The following is an 18,203-nucleotide window of genomic DNA, read 5'->3' on the forward strand; positions in this document are numbered from 1 at the left end:
CACCACTCTTGCTTACTCAAAGACCAGCCATTTCAGTACCAGCCCCCTCAGATGTCCTCAGCAGCCCCTGAAGGCTGCAGGGCTGCTATTCACAAGGATGATGCTGATGCAGGAAGACATTTGCTGGATACATGGCTCCTGTCATGCTCCTTCCCCAGGAAACTCTTTGCCTCCACAGTCCCACTGTCACACAGAATACCAGGTGTCATACAACAGTCTGCTGTGACTGTCACCACCCAACACGACATGTCACAACAAGGTGGCATATGCACAGAATTCTGTGCTGTCTTCAGAAGCTCATGCACAAAAAAATGCCCATAAGGAAGGGCAAAGGAGTGGGAACGCAAAGAGGAGAGATACTGGCCAAAGGAGCTGTGTTTTCTGCTGCTATTCTAAAAGAAAAAAGTTGATTTTTAGCAGGAAGAAACACTATGGCAGGTTTCTTTCTCCTTTTTCAATCTAAACTAGAGCAGAGCCAAAGGAGAAGGTGGTGCTTCCCTCTGCATCCCCAGCAGTGCAAAGAAAGGACATAGGGTTCAGAGAAGAGACTCTATCCTGAGGAGGCATCAGCCTCTACAGCAGCACAAGTGTTGCATGAGAGCATCTGAAACAGATAGTGGAGTTTTATCAGATACTTTTGCAGAATAACCTGATGATGCTGAACTGGAGACAGCAGTTGACAGCATAGCCTTAAGGCTCAAAGTGCTTTGTGCATGGAGCAGCTCCAGAAAAAACACCTCATGCAAGAGATGGGGGTAAGTGCTACTGTCATCTCCCAGAAACTGCTGCAGTGTACCAGTAAAATGCTCCATGTTACAGCTGAGCACTAGTCCTCTCATCTTTTGTTTATCTGTTTGTTTAGTTTCTACTATTATTGAAAGGTTCTACCGGACAAGTAAAAATATTGCCAGCCTGAGATTTCCTTCTGAGCAATCTTTAAAGGACACTCTCTCCATCTCTTTCCATTTTAACAACTGGCTGGCAGAGAGGGCTGCAGTAGGTGTGGGTCCACCCCTACATCACACACATGCACTACCCAGGGTGGGAGCAGCTCATTCCCACCACTCAACCGCCTGACATGGCCTACTGTGGGGACAAGCAGCAAAGCCCAGCAGTCAGGAAAACGACTGCAGCAAGGGGCCAGTGCCACATCCTGCCGACCAGCAGGAGCACAGCTTTTTCCCCTACAGCCCCCACACAGAACAGGGGTCATGGGTGCCTGTGCTCCCAGCTGCTGTCCCTCCACCATCCTGCCCGCCAGGACCCCACGCCCTTTCCATTCAGCAGGGGTATTGATCTGCTGGCAGCAATGGGCTGGATAATTAGCCAGGAATTAGGGTTTCTATTACAGCCAGGAGGCTGCCCCAGCTGATTTATCACCTGAATAATTTACTGTGATTGAAAGGAAATTAAAATGAACTCCATTTGACAACTGTGCACTTTTATGGGCTTTAGTGAAGACTCAAAAGCCAAATTAATAGCCTGGTGTTGTTTGATAGTCTACTGAGAGTAAATATGGGAAGATTTTTTTGTCTCCTGATGTGCTCTCCTAGGCTGGATTTTAGAGTTGGGGGTTTTTTTTCCATCCCACCAGTAAGGCTACAGCCTGGAACAGGGGAGATTTCAGCAGTAAAAACCAGAGAACTGCCCTTGCTCCCTGCTCCTCTCTGCACTGCAAGCACCCACCCTGTCCTTCTCTTTTCTGCAGGTACAGAGGATTACAGGGTCAGCAGATCGGGGATGAGCAGGTAGCGCTTGCTGGCAGCCCCTGGCCCAACCTGGCACCAGCATTGGCACCAGCAGCCAGGGCAACCCACCCAGCTGCCAATGAGGGAAGGCACGGGGGTAACACAGCCAACAAAATCATCATGCATCCCACGACCCCTTATCACCACCTCAGTCCCCTGCCACTCTGGCAGAACTGGGGGTGCACTTCACCATGGTTCAGGGTGCTGACCCTGCAGCGTCATGTCTTCCTACCCACTACTGCCTGGACTCCTGCAGAGCTGCCAGAGCAATGCTAGGTTCCGCCTCGCCTCTTCCTTTGTCTTTATTTTTTCTCAATTTCAGTATTTGTGTACATTTATTGAGCTACAGATTATTGTTTCCTTTTTAATTTGCTTTTCATTTAGCACACCCTGTAATGCAGCCATTAAGAGCATGCCATGGAATGCTGTTGGGGTTTCAGGAGTTCTCCTTCTGTTTTCTTTTTCTCTTAAAGAATTTTCCCCATACATATTGCCAGGGGGACAAATTACTAGGTGCTTAAGAAAAACAAAATACCTGGCCACAAGAGGAGGGGTCCATCTGGCTACTCTCCTTCACCTGGGTTTGTGAGCTGTTAGTTCCTGGCATTGGGACGGAGAGAGAGGCTGGAAGGAATTCGTCATCACTGGAGACTTCTGCTTTTTCAGCTGCCTTCCAGAGAAATCCCGGGATTCCCAAGGCTGCCTTCCCCTGCCCCGCTGGGAGCCGGGCTGTGGCCGCCCTGCCCCCGCCGTTGCTTCGAGCCTTCGCTACTCTGTAGCTCTGCTCGCCCTGCCTGCGCAGACCTCCGGGGGGTTCGCACCACAGCTCCAGAGTTTTAATACATCTCGTTTGCCACCTGGGATTTGTGCTCGTCCCTGCCGTTCCAGCCTGCTGTTCCCGAGGGTCCGGCCGGACACCGGGATCGGCTGCCCAGGGGTTTGTGAAGCCGTTGTTCCATCCCTTCCCGGGATCCCAGGCCGCCATTACCGCGTGCTCCCCGAGCTCGCTCCGGAGCGCCCCCTGCAGCCATGGGGGAACCATCGCACCTGCCCTGCTCACCGGGAGCCGCCAGCGCCCCTGCCGGCTGCGAGCGGAACTGCACCCGAGGGGAAAGGGCCCGACAGCCGAGAAGGCTGGGACTGGGTTTGGGATTGTTTGCTGTTAACTGCCATCGTTATTGTTGTTTGTTTGACTTGTTATACACCTATAGATACATATTAGTAAAGAACTGTTATTCCTATTCCTTATATATTTGCCTAAAGCCCCTTAATTTCAAAATTACAATAATTCAGAGGGAAGGGGGTTCCAATTTTTTTTCTTCCATTTCAAGGGAGACTCCTACCTTCCTTGGCAGACATCTGTCTTTCAAACCAAGACAAATGCTCAAATAATTTCTGCAAGTGGCAGATTGAGAAAAGATTTGGTTATTCAAACTAACCATAATTTAGTTCTATCATTTTCACTGTTTCTGGACAACATGAAATTTTGGGAAGACACAAATACTAGCTCTGTATTTCTTACTATAAGTGTCAGGGTATTTTCAGATGCTCAACAGCCTCTGTCTACCCAAAGGTATCCCAAGAAAAAACGTTTTTCTCACTCTCTAGGGACCAGGACCCAGCATATGGTCCTGCAGTTCATAGAATCATTCATTGGAAGGTTTGGGTTGGGAGCGGTCTTAAATATCATCTTGTTTCAGCCCCCTTGCCACAGGCAGAAACACCTTTTGGCAGATTGATTCCTTCCTTCTGCTTCTCCAGTAATGCACTTGGGGAGTGAGTCCACTTAAAACACAAATGGGTTGTACTTTCTGACTTTACTAGAATTTTCTGTTATTCCTGAAGATCAAACTCCAGTACTGTAAAGAGGGATTGTCTATCTCACTCCTCTCAGAAGCTGCATTCGAGCTGCTCCTAGCAAACAAACCCCAAGATTCCTCTTTCAAAGCTGGAGCATACTTAGGCAGAAAGCAAAACTTGACAATTTTCAAAAGAAGTTTATGCCCCTCTCTTGGTCAATTGAGATAATTTCTTTGGTGCAACTCTCTCTGAGTCAGATTTCAACTTCATGCAATTCTTCCACTTTTTCCAAATCATAAGTAACTTTCTGGGGATTCCTTGGCTATCCAAATTCCATTAGTTACCCAAATTCCATCTGCCTGTGCTTATCTCCAGATCCACATTTACTTGCAATCCATGTCATGAATACCTGTGTTACTATATGTTTGCCAGGTTACTGGTTTCTGTATGAGCCCAGACTATCTATATTTTATCCAGAAATCAATCTGAGAACAGATATTCTGTTTACTTCTAGCAAAAAGCAATGGGAAAGCACAGCAAGGACCTGGGTATTATTTACTATTAGCAGCAAGCAGTTCTCTTCTAAGCTGGTGACCTACATAGTGTTGGATCTGGTCACATCATGTTATGCCTCATTATGGCCCTGATCTAAAGTTTATTGAAGTCAATAGAAATATTCCTCTTGGCTTCAATGAGTATTCGATTGGACCCATGTGTGAAGCTGAAAGTACAAGAGAATCCATTTCTGTTGTGGACAGAAATCCAGCACGGGTAATTCTTTTCTTTATTCTGGGAAAATTAACACACTGTCTCTCCCATTGAGCCAATCACCCTGCATTTTTCAGCTGTAGATGCATTAATCCCACTCTCACAGCATCCACAAGCACCAAGGCTTGCCCCCTGCCTGCTTCAATGGGGCTTTCCTGCAGTTGTCCAGCCTCACATACCTGAAGTCTCCAGGTCTCCTTGACTTGCCTGGGTCTTGGTCTACAGGAACATCTGTCTTTGTCAGTGCTTTGACTGGAGAATGTGTTTGAGTCAACAGTTCACACAACAGGCGGCACAGGCTTGGCCAGTCTGGGACAACTTCCCAAAGATGCTGGGGAGAGCTCCTCCATCCTTCTGGCTGGAATCACAGTAAGCCATTGGAGGACAATCACCCTCACAGCCACACAGAGGGATTTGCTGAGTACAGCCAGTGCTTCCAGCTCCTCCAGGTCTTAATGGACAATAGGCACTGGAAAATTATGCCCCTCAGTGTTGCAGCTCTCTGCACAGGATGAGTGCGAGTTCTGGATAAATTCAGCATTGTCACTGCAGTGACCATGAACAATGGGGGTTGCCTGCGGCAGAGGCCAGGCTGAAGTATGTTGGTCTGCCACAAATATAGGTGCACAACAACTCCAGGGCAGGCAGGCAGGTAAAAGCCACTCCTTGTGTCAGTTTGGTTTCTTCCAAGGGAATCTGGGGTGTTGGCAACATCAACAGCCTTCCCTGTGGGCAGGGGGCCTTCACTGCAGAGCCAACACACGGGGTAGCAGCAGGACCCTTCCACATACACACAGAGCACAGAGAGAATGGAAGCTGCTCTGAAGGCTTTCCTTTCCCAAGGTCTGAGAATTACATGGTATTCAAGTTGCAGGTGTTGTCCTTGATGATGGAAGAGACACACAGAGCTGGTACACAGCAGCTGTGTACAGAATGGCAATGCAACACTGGCATTGCAAACATACCACTTATGTGCATTTCCATACCTGTGCCCAGAAATAAGTGAAATCAGTTTTCCATGAACATTTGCAGCCAGTGAAAATCAATCATGGGCTGTTTGCAGAAAATAAGCACAAAAGGGCATAAACATGAGAGAATTGTGAATTATGTAAGGCCACTACATATTATTCTTATGAATTCTCTTAACAGAATAGCAGGGCTCTGTCAGGGGGAGGTGGGCCAGAGAGCTTCTGGAGTACTGTCTTTATGTCATGGTTCCTCCCCACAACATATAGACATGAAAGGACTCAATGCTATTTGCACAGATGACCCTCAGCCCCGAGCTCCCAGCTGCTGGACTTCCTCTGCCATTGGATGTTTTTCATGCTCCACACATGCAGGAAACACATCCATGCTGTGGAGCACACATGTACGCATGCCCAGCTGCACCACTGCACATTAGCCTGCAAAATGAGGCAGGTAACAGCTGATGCCTTACTTCTTCCCCTTGATGCACAACATCTGACAGTCTTTAATGGTAAGAGGACACAGTGGGATCCCTGTGTCACCCAGCACACTCAATCATCACTGTTTCTCTCAAAGGCCTGTCTGATGCTTTATTTCCCTGTCACTGTCCAGTGGTTGCCTTCTCTCTCAACACAGTCTGATCCCTTCTCCAAATACAAGTATCCCTTCCTCATCAGTCTCTCCATAGATGCCACCATTTACAGCAGATGTGAAAGTTAGTGATTCTTGTCAACAGCACAGCATCGATTTGCAGATTCACTGAATATTCTGAGTTGGAAGGGACCCACAAGGATCACTGACTCCAACTCTTTAAGTAAGGAATTGAACACACAATTAGTATCATGCTCTACCCATGTTGTAAGGTGATAAATCACTCAAGAGCCTCCATTTTATACAGGTTAACTGAGGGAAACATAAATGTGGGAAACTGAAAGAAATGGATTGAAGTACACAAAGCAAAGGGTAACACAGTGAGGAGCAATCACTCCCACACAGCCCATCAGCCCCTCTACCTACATGAAGGGCAATGGGCACATAAAGGTAAGGACAAATTTTGTGCAGAAAATGCATCAGAAGGACTTTGGACAGCAACCGGAAATGAAGCATGATGAGGCTGCAAATATTGTGCTGTGCAGAAGGGACTTCTTTCTCTCTCACCGTTGCCAGGGGTCTGCCCCCAGCACACAAGTGAGGAGGAAGACTTAGAGAGGAGCCACAAAACAGGAAGGAAGAAAGATCCATAGAAAAATGCCTATAGAGTAACAATTATTGCAATAAAATACCTGGAGCCCTCCTCAGGTAAATAGTACTAGGACATCAACAAGTTTTTGTACTGAAGCAAAATTAATGATGTTCCAGGTGGCTGCTCCTGGATCAAATTTCTAATAAAATGGGCAAACAGTGGGTCAGCAGCTCATACCACTCTTCTTCCCACATCCTGTCTCTATGGGGAGGAGTATCTTTCCCATATTATCCTCTACAGAAAGAGCTTAAAGCTCCATACATCCACTACTGACTTAGCTCTTAAGGCACCACTTTGGGGTCCAGCAGCACTTTGGGCAGCCAAATGTCACAGGCAGATCTTGCTTTACTACAGTGACAACTCTGGTTTTCCAAGGCATGTCATTAATATCCTCAATATTTGATTCCTCATTGATTTCTTTGGCCTTACTAATTGATGCAGACAGCTTCTCCACTTTGGTTAGGCATCATGACAGCTTTGCTTGACTCACCAAGGAGGTGAGACAAGACTGTTTCTACAAGGGCTGGGGTTCATACAGCATCTTTGTGAACCCCAAGTCATACGGATCGCATCTGGTCATGTTGAAAGCTACCCTTCACATACCATCAAAAAGCAGAAGCTGACCCCAAACAGCTGCAAGCCCTTAACCATGGTCCTTCCAAAAGTAAAGACCATGCTTCCAGCTATATGAAAACAAACAACTACAAGTTTCTTTTGTAATTACATGTAAAAATGCCAGGCAACATGGTTCTGTAAAATACCTTTCGAACCTCATAATGCCACATTTCTCAGCATGTGACTTCCCAGAGCATGCAAGGAGTATCCTCTTCATCAAATTAATAGCAGCATATCCCCAGTTGTAATAATCTGGCTGCTCAGAGCCATTCTAGTCACAACTCCTTATGTGGCCCTGGGAGATCCTTGCTCCATCAAGAGCAAAATATCCCATACTTGATAATTGGGATAACACTTGAGCAATACCCAAATTCAAATCTCCCATTCTTTCTATAAAACCAGTAAAAGTTTATGTCTGGATAGATGTTCACTCACTGCTGGACTGTCTCCCATGAGCTACAGCTGACCATGACTAAGAGGATCCAGAGCACAAAACCAAATAAAAAGTCCCCTCCTATCACTGGTCCCTTTGTAGTGACTATTTTGGCCTGTAAAGCTTTTGCAGGGACAGATCTAACAAGACACAACTCCTAGGTGACCCATGCTGAAAAGGCTTCCCGTAGCCTTGAGCGCAGTGCCTGCCCTCTCCAGCATCACCCGTGTTTGGATGGGATAACCACCATCTAGTGGTACGTGAAGGCCACTTCACCTTCCAGAGACACTGATGGTGTGACTTCCCATCTCTTTCCACCTCGAGTACAGATCTGCAGATTTTCTCAGCACATACAAATCAGGGAAAACACAAAAACAGTAGAAGATGGTGTAAAGCAAATGCCTCTATAAATGAAGTAGCAAACAAGAGATTAGCTTAAAGGCATGAGGAATTCCTACTGTACCATAGGATTTTCAGCATAAGTAAGTAATTTCATAAAGTATGCACATTCCTTAACTGAAGCCACAATGATAGTAGGCTGCCATGAGAGAATCTCCAATGGCCCTCAAATGTATAAATTCCTCCAAGGGGAATCAGTGTTAGGAGTCCATCCACCTTGCTAAAAAGCATGCCTGATATTAAGGACATGGAAGATTAATGGCTGAATACATCATTAAGTAGCAAGCTAGACCAATATCAGTGCTGACAGCAATATATTAATTTCTACCTCCTTCTCAGCAGCTAAATTAAATACTGCCACCCAAGAAGAAGAACACAGAGAGACATAGCTCATCATTTTTTTCATGTGCTTTTATACTGTGCCTGCAAAAAATGGAATTTTTCCAAAATATTAGTGCCAAGTCCTCCTCAAACGCACTGTAGATCCATAGGTGCAATTAATTTACGTTCACATACTAATCGGGTGTTTCTCTCAGCAAATGGCCACATGTTACATGTCTAATAAGACATTTCTGGATACAAAAATTTTATTTGTATCTACAATCATGCTCATTGTTAACCAAAAGTAGGCATTGGGTTTTGCAAGTGCTCTCCTTATTACCTGCACTGCCTCCTTTTGATCTAATAAAAACATCAGAAGCTGTGGTACTTTTTAAATACTCATTTGATGCAACTGGTCCAGATCAAGTGTAATTTCATACCCAAACACTTGGCTAATGTTTGCACAATGAGTGTTTTCCTTGATTTTTTAATAGGCTTTAATGACTAACATGGACTTGGCTGAAGCTTGACAAGACACCTCATTCTCCATATTTGTCTACTGAAACTCTGAAAAGCCTTTGGTGATGTCCACCAAACAGATCTCTGCCAGTGGGAAGCAGATCAGGAAAACATTAAATATTTGCAATAGTACCTGCTCTGGTTTGATCGGCTCAGTTGTTGTGAAAATGTCAGAATAATGTTGCCTCTCAAAGACACGATCCAACACTTCTAGCTGCTGCTGGGTGAAAAGGTCTCCTCGCATCTGTTTCCGAAGAAAATCTCTGCTTGGGAGAGAATGGCCATTTGGTACTGGAGATTCCTGAATACCTTTCAAAGAGGAGAGAGAAGAGGAAAAATAAGTAGTCATCTCAATGATGTGACCTAAAGCACAGTGTCTCATTTTATCCCTTGAATAGATGTAGGTACCAGTATGGTGAAGCCATGAAGACTTCTTGAGAGGCTACAGTTTGCTGGAAAACACACTGAACAGTCTTGCATTGCAGACAACCTTTAACCCGTTAACAACTTCACCCATAATTTAAAGGCAGGACACAGGATAATGGTCACATTTTTGCCTGCATCACTTCTACTGTGCCACCTGGGAACCTGTCTAGTTCATGGTCTGTATACAGGAGAACACAGAAGATAAGTAGATGGCCTGATGATGACAGTCACAGTCAACTTGAGTCAACTCCAGCAGAATGCTTTGTCCAGTCACCACCCACACACTCTGTCCCCTTCCTGTGCTACCTGCAAGTCCTGCTCAACTCCATCCCATGCTGAGCTCTGAGCTCTGGCATGCCCGTGTCAGGAAACACAGACTCCCTATGAAGCACTATCTGCAGCACTGGCCAGGCAACCCCAAAGAAGTAGCACAGCCTACATTGTACTAAAGAGAAGAATCTCTGGGCTGAGATACCACTACCACACCCTCAGCAAGGCCCAGTCCAAGATGCAGTCCTGACCATCCAACTCACTTTGTATTTCTCCAGCTTACTGGCAGCATGCAAGCCTGGGCTCCAAAGCACATTTTCCTCCTTCTCCCCTTTGGCAGAGATTTTTAGAAGGAGTCATAAGTGACTGCCCATGGCTGAAAAGCCATGAGACAAGTTTGAAAAATGTGTGATTGGCAGTCTGAAAAGACTCTAGTAATACAGGCACTTGTTTCAATTTGCTTCTTGCAGATTCACAGTGGTTTCCTACTTTTCCTTCAGCTGTCAGTGCTGGAAATATGTCTTTTATGCACTGAAAACTGAGATCTGCAGTATTCCCGGGACTCCAGGAGGTGGAACTCCAAGAACAACAGTAAATATCAGATTTCTTCTCCAGATGGCAACATCGAACTAGACAGAGGGAGGAAATGTTTTAAAAATAGAATCTAGCTGCCAGAATAGTTATGAGGAGCAGAAATCAACTGCATCCTTAATAGCAAGATTTCCATGAGTGCTGCAGTTGCTTACAGTCCAAGAAGTCTGCAGAGGAATAACATCGCTTAGGCCTCCTCTGGCAGATTCTGCATCAAGTTTTTTGATGGCAAGTATAGAGGTGCTCTGTACAAAAACGGCTCATTTCTGTAGACATCAGTGCTGTCCACAAGCACGTGCTGGCCATCAGTAACATGAGTGATGCTTGGTGGACAAGATTTTTCACAAAGAATTGTTGATTTGAGATCATCCTTCAGCATAGATGGATTTTGCAGAAAATGCTGTCTATGCAGAAAGCTGGGCTTCTTTAAGGCAGAGTTCTCAGACCAGGGGGCCAACACAGGGAAATACCTGTTTCAACCTCAGTTTCTAACACTGAATTTAAGCAGAACTCTCCTTATACTGAACAGACAGTTGATGTTAGCAGTAAATGCTGGAAACTTCCTTCTCGATTTGACATCAGCAATTTCAGTGACAACAACTTTATATTTACCCTTCTTAGAGAAAGTAATGCAATTTTATCAATGGTAGATGATGTTGGCTTTTGTAAAGTGCAAGGATCAGTTTATTCCACACAGGAAGGGAAACAAAAACCTGAACCTGTGGTCTAAATAGGATGTCTAAGTGTGAAAAGGTGCAGAGGGATACAAGAAAGCAGTGTCCCTTTAAATTGTTTGTTTTTCTTTTTTTTTTTTTTTTTTTTACCATTCTAAATCAAATAATATCTAATAGACCCAGTGCTGGGTTTAGTCAACCATGTCTTATAGAATTAAAATTCTGGTTGGTAGCTGCATGGTAGCACAGGGCCAGGGAGACCCTGTCTCTAGAGCATGGAAATGCTGGCTTTAAATTTCAGGTTAAACTGTTACTCACAATTTGGCATCAAAGTTAAAGCTTTATGCAGTTTTGGGATAAAGGGGATGACAAACGGGAGTGAAATGATACAAGACAGGTATGTCCTGAAAACTGTTCTTGGTGATGCCAGTACAGGCTGTGCACTGTTTGCGCACCCAGAGATTGGAAGTATAATGAGATCCCCTCGTGTTTGAAAATGGAGCAGCAGTCCCACCTTTCACCAGTGGCACTTTTATTATATAGTGCAGCTCCAGATTTTTGGGAGTGAACATCTTGGAGAAGAGGAGGCCGGTGAAAGGAAAGCCTGGGCCAGCAGCCTCAGCCAGGGACAGGCGCTGGGGCAGCATAGTGCTGGGAGTGGTCTCCCACCCCAGATACTGGAGTGTGAAGTCCAGGAATAAAGGCACCACCATGTGCCTGTGCCACCACATCCATGCATCCAGCTGCCCTTCCTCCAATGGGCAATGAAGCAGGGGATGACCCTAAGGCACTGCCACCAAAGCACAAGGAAGAGGAGGGTATTTCTCTCTGCAAGAGAAGTATGAAATCATGTGGAGACGGTAGTGGGGCTCTGGGGGGTTTTGGTCTCAAGGTCAGCATTTGATATGTTGCTGGAAGTGCAACATATGCTGCCAGGCAGAATGAGCTGCCAACTCACACCATTTGTACATCCCTGTTTGCCAACATCTCCACATGCTGTCCTGAGGACATGAGATGGGATCAGTCTCCAAGACACACTTTCCAGTGCAGTCAGGCTGTCCTGGGATGAGGAATAATGCATGCAGCATTTGTGCTAGGGAGGGACCTCGACAGGAGTCAGACAGGACTGGGACCCCTGAGAAGGCTGTCACTGCACAAAAGGAAGCACCCAAGCCTCCCTCACTCTCATTATCACCTGCTCTCCAGATCCTGTGAACAAAGGAATAGCTTGTACTTTTGCACTGTGTCTCCCAAATTCAGATTAATTGCCAGTAACTTCTGGGTTCTGCTGTAGAAATAAAGGACTTCCTGTATGCTGTATATGACACAGGAGTTTGTGAAGGTCTTCAGGATGTGTTTGGCTGTTAGACATTATATAAATAATACCATTAACATTATACATTGTTTAATTAGAATATCCTTGATAATTAAAATACTGTTGGAAGGTTTGAAACAATTTTAATTATAAATAGGCTCCAGGGAGTGGTAAAAACATTTTTCATATAATCAGTGCATCCACGTAGGGTTTCATCCACATGTTTTATTGACGATAGCGCTGCATGTATACCTACCTATTCTGCAAAACAATTAGTTCCCAATTCAATGGCATCTTTCCAGAAATTCTAGTGAAGAGCACAGATGTAACACTCTCCTTAGTACAAAAGATGACATTCTTTCCAAGCAAACGTTCCTTCCCCTATCTCTAGCAGAATGTGCATGTGGGATAAGATGATGCCCTTAGCCCACAATTTCCTGAACTACCTCTTATGAAATGCACTGAGATGTAATGCTTTGAGGCCCGTCACAATGCCGCAGGGAGAGCCTCCACGTGCTGCTCCTCCAGCACTGGGGCTCCAGCACACACCACGCCTGCTTGAACAGCCACCCTACCATGTGACTCAAGTCCCCCCCAGGCATCCCACCCAGCTCAGAACACTGACTCAGTTTCCCGTAGGTGCACACAATTTGGAGAGCAATCCCACCTGCAACCTGCAGCTGGAAATCATGTCATGTTGGGGACATGTCTGAGCAACATCCTCCCTGGTTCCAAACTCACTGACGGTCATTCACTTGGCAGGGAAAATGTAATCCTTTCTCACTCTGAGAGAGAATGTATGGACACCTTCTGTTCACACCTTGCCTAGAAAACTGACCTGTGGTTTCATAACAAAAGCCAGACATGCTGCTAAAGGAACTGGCCTGCCTTGGACGAAATAATGGTATCAAACACAAGCAAAGATTTTCTGTGGCTAGCCAAAGTCTGAACAACCTAAAAAAAGTCTGGGAAGAGTTAGGCACAGAAGAGATCCACCTCTGAGAAGAGATACCACGCACAGTCTTGATGACAAAAGACTGCATAAGTGATGTGGGTGTCATCCAGAAAATATGGAATCACTCCATGGTTTGGGTTGGAAGGGATCTTACACACCATCAAGTTCCAATCAGCTGCCATGTGCACAGACACCTTCCACAATTCAGGTTGCTTAAAGTCCTGTCTGACCTGTCCTTGGACACTGCGACTAACACATCTTTGTTTATTAAGAGTAAGTTATTTTCTGAGGACCTAACTAAACAGCAAGATCAGTTTAAAGAATTTGATAAATTGAGATCTCATTTTTCTAGTGCACTTCTATGGTTAGATACTCATCCATTACATGCTTTCTGAAACAGCAGGAGAATATTTGAAATTGCTAAATACAAGTAAACCAGAACTTTAGCAATACTCACCATACAACTCGCTTGATTTAAAATACTGTTTCTAGGACTACAGACCAAAATAAGAAGAACAAAAGACCCTATCTTCACAAAACACTAAAGCATATTTAGAAGCCCTAAAGCTTAGTATGACAACAAGGCAAAATATAGAAATACCAGTAAAAAGCACTGAAATATAGAAAAGGCTCAGTTCCACCCTTTTTAAACTGATAAGAACACCAGCACAATTTCAGATAGTGATAGGCCAAGGGGGAACAGTTTTAAACTGAAAGAAGAGAGATTTAGATTAGATGTTAGGAAGGAATTGTTCCCTCAGAGGGTGGTAAGGCCCTGGCACAGGATGCCCAGAGAAGCTGTGGCTGCCCCATCCCTGCAAGTGTCCAAGACCAGGCTGGATGGGGCTTGGAGCAGCCTGGGATAGTGGAAGGTGTCCCTGCCCATGGGAGGGTATGGAACGAGGTGGTCTTAAAGGTCCATTCCAACATGAACTCTTTTATGATCCTATGATTCTATTTAAATACTCTGTTACAGTGTTTAGACCTTGCCCTGGTGCAGTTCCCCTTGAGAGTCTCAGCAAGATGACAACAGCTGAGAAACAGGTGCCAAACACAAATCCAGCTGGACTAATATTTCCAGTACTATTAATAATAAAGGTGTGCCATGAAGTGTGCACCTTCATGGTAGATTCATCTGATGCGGTGCCCTTCTGAAGATAAAAGGAATCTACTGGTTTCAGATTTTCAGGTTGTTTGTTTTCTTTTTTTGAGCAACATGCTTTTACAGGGTGAATCAAGGAAATACATAGCTAGTGCCATGAACAGCCTACATTCATAAAGGACATGATTTGTGCCTCTAATTTGTACTGTCCAACTTCATTACCTGTTATCATACCTAATTACTCCACCTTATAGGGAAATGCAGGCTAATTAGGGAGGATGTTATTCACCACATTTAAAACATTATGAAGCAAATGAAATATTACCAGGAGGCAAAAAGGTGATTTGTTTTCTTGTAGCATGCATGTAAATTAGTCCAGAGAAGATAAAGACTCTGTTTAATTACCACATGAAAGGTTTTGTTTAAAATGTAAGGTAAGCTGAATTGTTGTACCACCTTCCCAGGATTATATACATTTGGCAGACAGCTGCCTCAGAATACTCTTCCCAGCAAAGTATTAGCTTCAGGACCACATATGTGGAGAGAGATCTTTGTATTTACACTATTCAAATTTTCTAAGCCCTGTTATTTCTTTTTTTTTGAAGGATGATATCACTGAAAAGGATCTTTCTACTTTGAAGTGTGTGTAGCTGATCGCCGTGCAAATGTTTTCAAGAGAAATCACTATATTTCACAAAGATGGGTATGGGTTTTATCGCAGATCAAAGTGAGAAAGAAGGGGAAAAAATGATAAATCATCAGAGATCCAAAAATACTTTTCATTTGGAGAAGATATCAGGCCATTTCGTTGGCACTGATAGAGTGTCTGCTCTGTCTCCATTACCCACTGAAGGCAGCCAGAGTCAGGAGCTGACTACGCTAGATTATATTCCCTATAAGATGGTCACCAATATATATATATATGATCTTCAACCTCTATTGATTGACCAATTTCACAAGCAAAGACTGGTGAAATGAAGCTGAAATGAACATCATGCTTTAACTCATTGAACCCATCAGGCCTGAGTTAATCTCACTGCCCACTGTCTCTGATAGAATTCAATTGATCAATCATGTTTCGGTGATAGTACCATTTCAGTGGCTTATTGCTTCTTCATTTCAAGCCTTGACCTGTTAGATATACTCGGACCAGCTCAGCTCCTTCTGGAGACACAGAGACCCACATCTGCCAACAGCAGTGCATTTTCCTGCCTTCAAGCTCAGGAAAACTCAGGGGAGCAATGGTGAACACTCTCACCTTCACATTCTGTTTTTACAGGCATTCTACCAACTTTGCTCTCAGGATGGTTGTGAGGACATGAGGACTCTGAATGGCCTCAGCCTCCTGCCCTCTGTTTAGTGCTTGGACAAGCAGAGACAGTGCCAGTTTGGCGGCCATCTAGATCCAGCCCTTGTATGCGGCAAAAGCAGTGCACAGTACCAGTACATAGGCAGACTGTCCCCAGAACAGTCCCAGCCAGATGCTGCCAGCAACTTGCACACCCCAGAAGTGCAAGGCTGGCCAGGGTTCACCATGCCTGTGGCTAGCACTGAATGGCGAGGGGTCTTCAGTGATGTTTCATCTGCCATTTAAATGCATAGCCAGCCTGAGTGCATCCCATTTGCCACTAGCCTGGCCTCCCTCCTGCCTTTTTCTCCTGCAGAGTCCGCTGCACTGCTGGCATCAAGGGCCATTTGGATTCTGCTGCCACCTTGGTTCCAGCTGCCCTTCCAGTAACTGGAAGGTCCCTGGCTCTTCTAAGCTGCCTTCACCCCATGCATAGTCTTGCAGACCAGGCTGCATCTCCCTAGCTCCCTGAGGTGAGCCCTCACCACACCACACTCCTTCCAGCAGCACCCATCTGCAGAGCATGTCTGGCCAGTGCCTGTACATCCAGCACTAGATTTGCACTGGCTCTGGGGAATGGAAGAAGCAAGACAAAAGGAGCTGAGCCCTGTCATTGGCCTGTCAGTGCTGCTCTTCCTGAAATGCTCAGCAGCACAGCGATTAGCACATTTATCACCAACCAGACACCTCTGGTCCTTCACTGACAAGTGATGGAGCTCTTCTCCACCATGAGAATATTTGTTTCTTTTCTGTAGGGCAGCTGGAGGTCCTCCCTCATGTACAACCTGGAGTCAGGCTGTATACCCACAAGATGTATGAACTGGAGTTGTGCCGGTACACCCTCGAAATGCCATCCCACAGCATTGCTGCAAATCTGCACAATGAGGGTGGTTATGAGACTCACCAACGAAGCAAGTCTCTATTTAGTGAACAGATTTCCCATGAGATTACAGCTGTCCTCCTCCTCCAGTTATTTTAATCCCAGAGTAGCCATATATGGAAATGTTTTTATATATCTCCTAGGAAACATCTGCCGTCTCTGCCATCCCACATTCAACAAAGACATGGTGGGACCTCGCACCTCAGCAGCCCTAATGCTTGTAAATCTGACAGCCTATACATCTGAGCAAACATTTGTGCAAATAGTGCCACTGAGTGGAGCTGACTGCTTGTGCACCTGCCCAGGCTTCCATCAGGATGGACTTTGCTCATGCCCCAAGCCTTGCACACACAGGACACAGCCCTGCACCCTGCACAGTCTGCACCTGGGGACAAACACTGCCCTTTGGCTGGGGGACTTCCCACAGGTCAGAGCATCTGACAGCAGGCCTGGACTTGTTTTGCTGCCCAGCAGCTCCAGCGAGGGCTGTGGTGGTGGAGGGGAGTCGGTTGAACTGTCCCCTGCTATGCTCTAGGACCCCAGCACAGGTGTCTCTGCAGATGTGCCCACCCCAGTCAGGGTCCAGGAACACAGTAGACGGCAATCTGTGGAGCAGCATGGGCTGGTGTCCTGACCATCCCTAGCCTGGCAGCTGTCAGTTCAGCCTCCATGCAGCATTCTCAAGGAACGACAGTGATGTTCATGGGCACCAGCCCCGCCATGTGGCAGAGTCTACCTGAGAACAGTGGCTGGAGGGACTGATGAAACCACTGGAAGTTCTATGACTGCTCTTCTGCCACAGTTTTATGTTTAAAAAACAGCAAAAATTATGTCTGTGATATCCCCCTTCATGGTGGGGAATTTAGAAGTGCGGAGATGAAGGCTGAAAGGTAGAGGCTGAGTAGAACAGAGAGGATGCCCCAAGCCTGGCCAGCAGAAAATGGGAGCATGCATCCCACCGTGGCTACTGGGCCACAGGAGACTGTGGGCACCTGGAAAAGCCTCCAGGTTCATGGGACCCCTTGGCCAGCTGCAGTGTAATGTGGAAATACGCTTGTGTTTCTGTGATTTCTGTAGTAACTAAGGTGAGCAGTAACTACAGTGATTATGTACTAAATGTCATGACAACTTTATTAAAAAATGATTGTGCAAAACTGATTCTCTTCCTAATCCATTTCTGTAAGCTGTGTTCAGCTTTAGAGACATGCACTTTATATCATGTACTCCCAGCTCAAAAGGCATTTCAAAATGATTGTTAAAAGCTTATTGAAGCAAATTTTAACAAAGTTTATACCTATTTCCATACCATGTCACAGCATATCTTTTCATCACTTCTTTTAAAAAAACTAATTTCTATGTATGCTTGGGTGAGAGACTAATGCAAGTTGCAGGTGAAACTGTGTTCTGTGTAGGTTTGGAAATGCTACAATGGCCTCTGGTTACAAACAAGCGGGAGAGGATTTCAGAGAGCTCTGAAAAATACTAGGAGACAGAAATTTGACAGCCAAAGGAAAAGTGGTGGTAGGATAGGCAGCCGAATGGGGTCTGCGCAAACAGTGACCAGCTCGGGACCAAGAGCTCTGCTGCATCCCAGCAAGCTTTGCCTAAGGGAGGAAGCCTTCAAGCAAGGCAAAGCTCCTAAGAAATGCAGAGGACTCCCAAACAGCAATGCTACTCCTCCTAAAATGGAAACTCCTAGCAAAGCATTCAAGCAGTACCACCAAGATATGATGAAGCTGGTTTTACTAAAAGCAAAGGAGAGAAAAATCTGTGGAGGATGAAGCTTGCTCTACCAGTAGTGGTGCTCTGCATTGTCTCACAAATGGAAGG

General features: G+C 45.5%; 1 protein-coding gene across 10 annotated transcripts in view; it reads right to left on the minus strand.

Moving 5' to 3' along the window:
- Positions 1 to 18,203, minus strand: part of PAX5 (paired box 5) — a gene marked incomplete at both ends in the record, with an annotated part of 130,459 nt that overhangs the window by 71,946 nt on the left and 40,310 nt on the right. For all 10 annotated transcript variants that reach the window (XM_082301068.1, XM_082301076.1, XM_082301074.1 and 7 more), the window contains one exon: positions 8,946 to 9,121. In XM_082301068.1, the coding sequence (XP_082157194.1) occupies positions 8,946 to 9,121 (176 nt within the window). The remainder of the gene's footprint in view (positions 1 to 8,945; positions 9,122 to 18,203) is intronic.

Source organism: Coloeus monedula (assembly GCF_965178545.1).
Source record: "Coloeus monedula genome assembly, chromosome: Z".
NCBI lineage: Eukaryota > Metazoa > Chordata > Aves > Passeriformes > Corvidae > Coloeus > Coloeus monedula.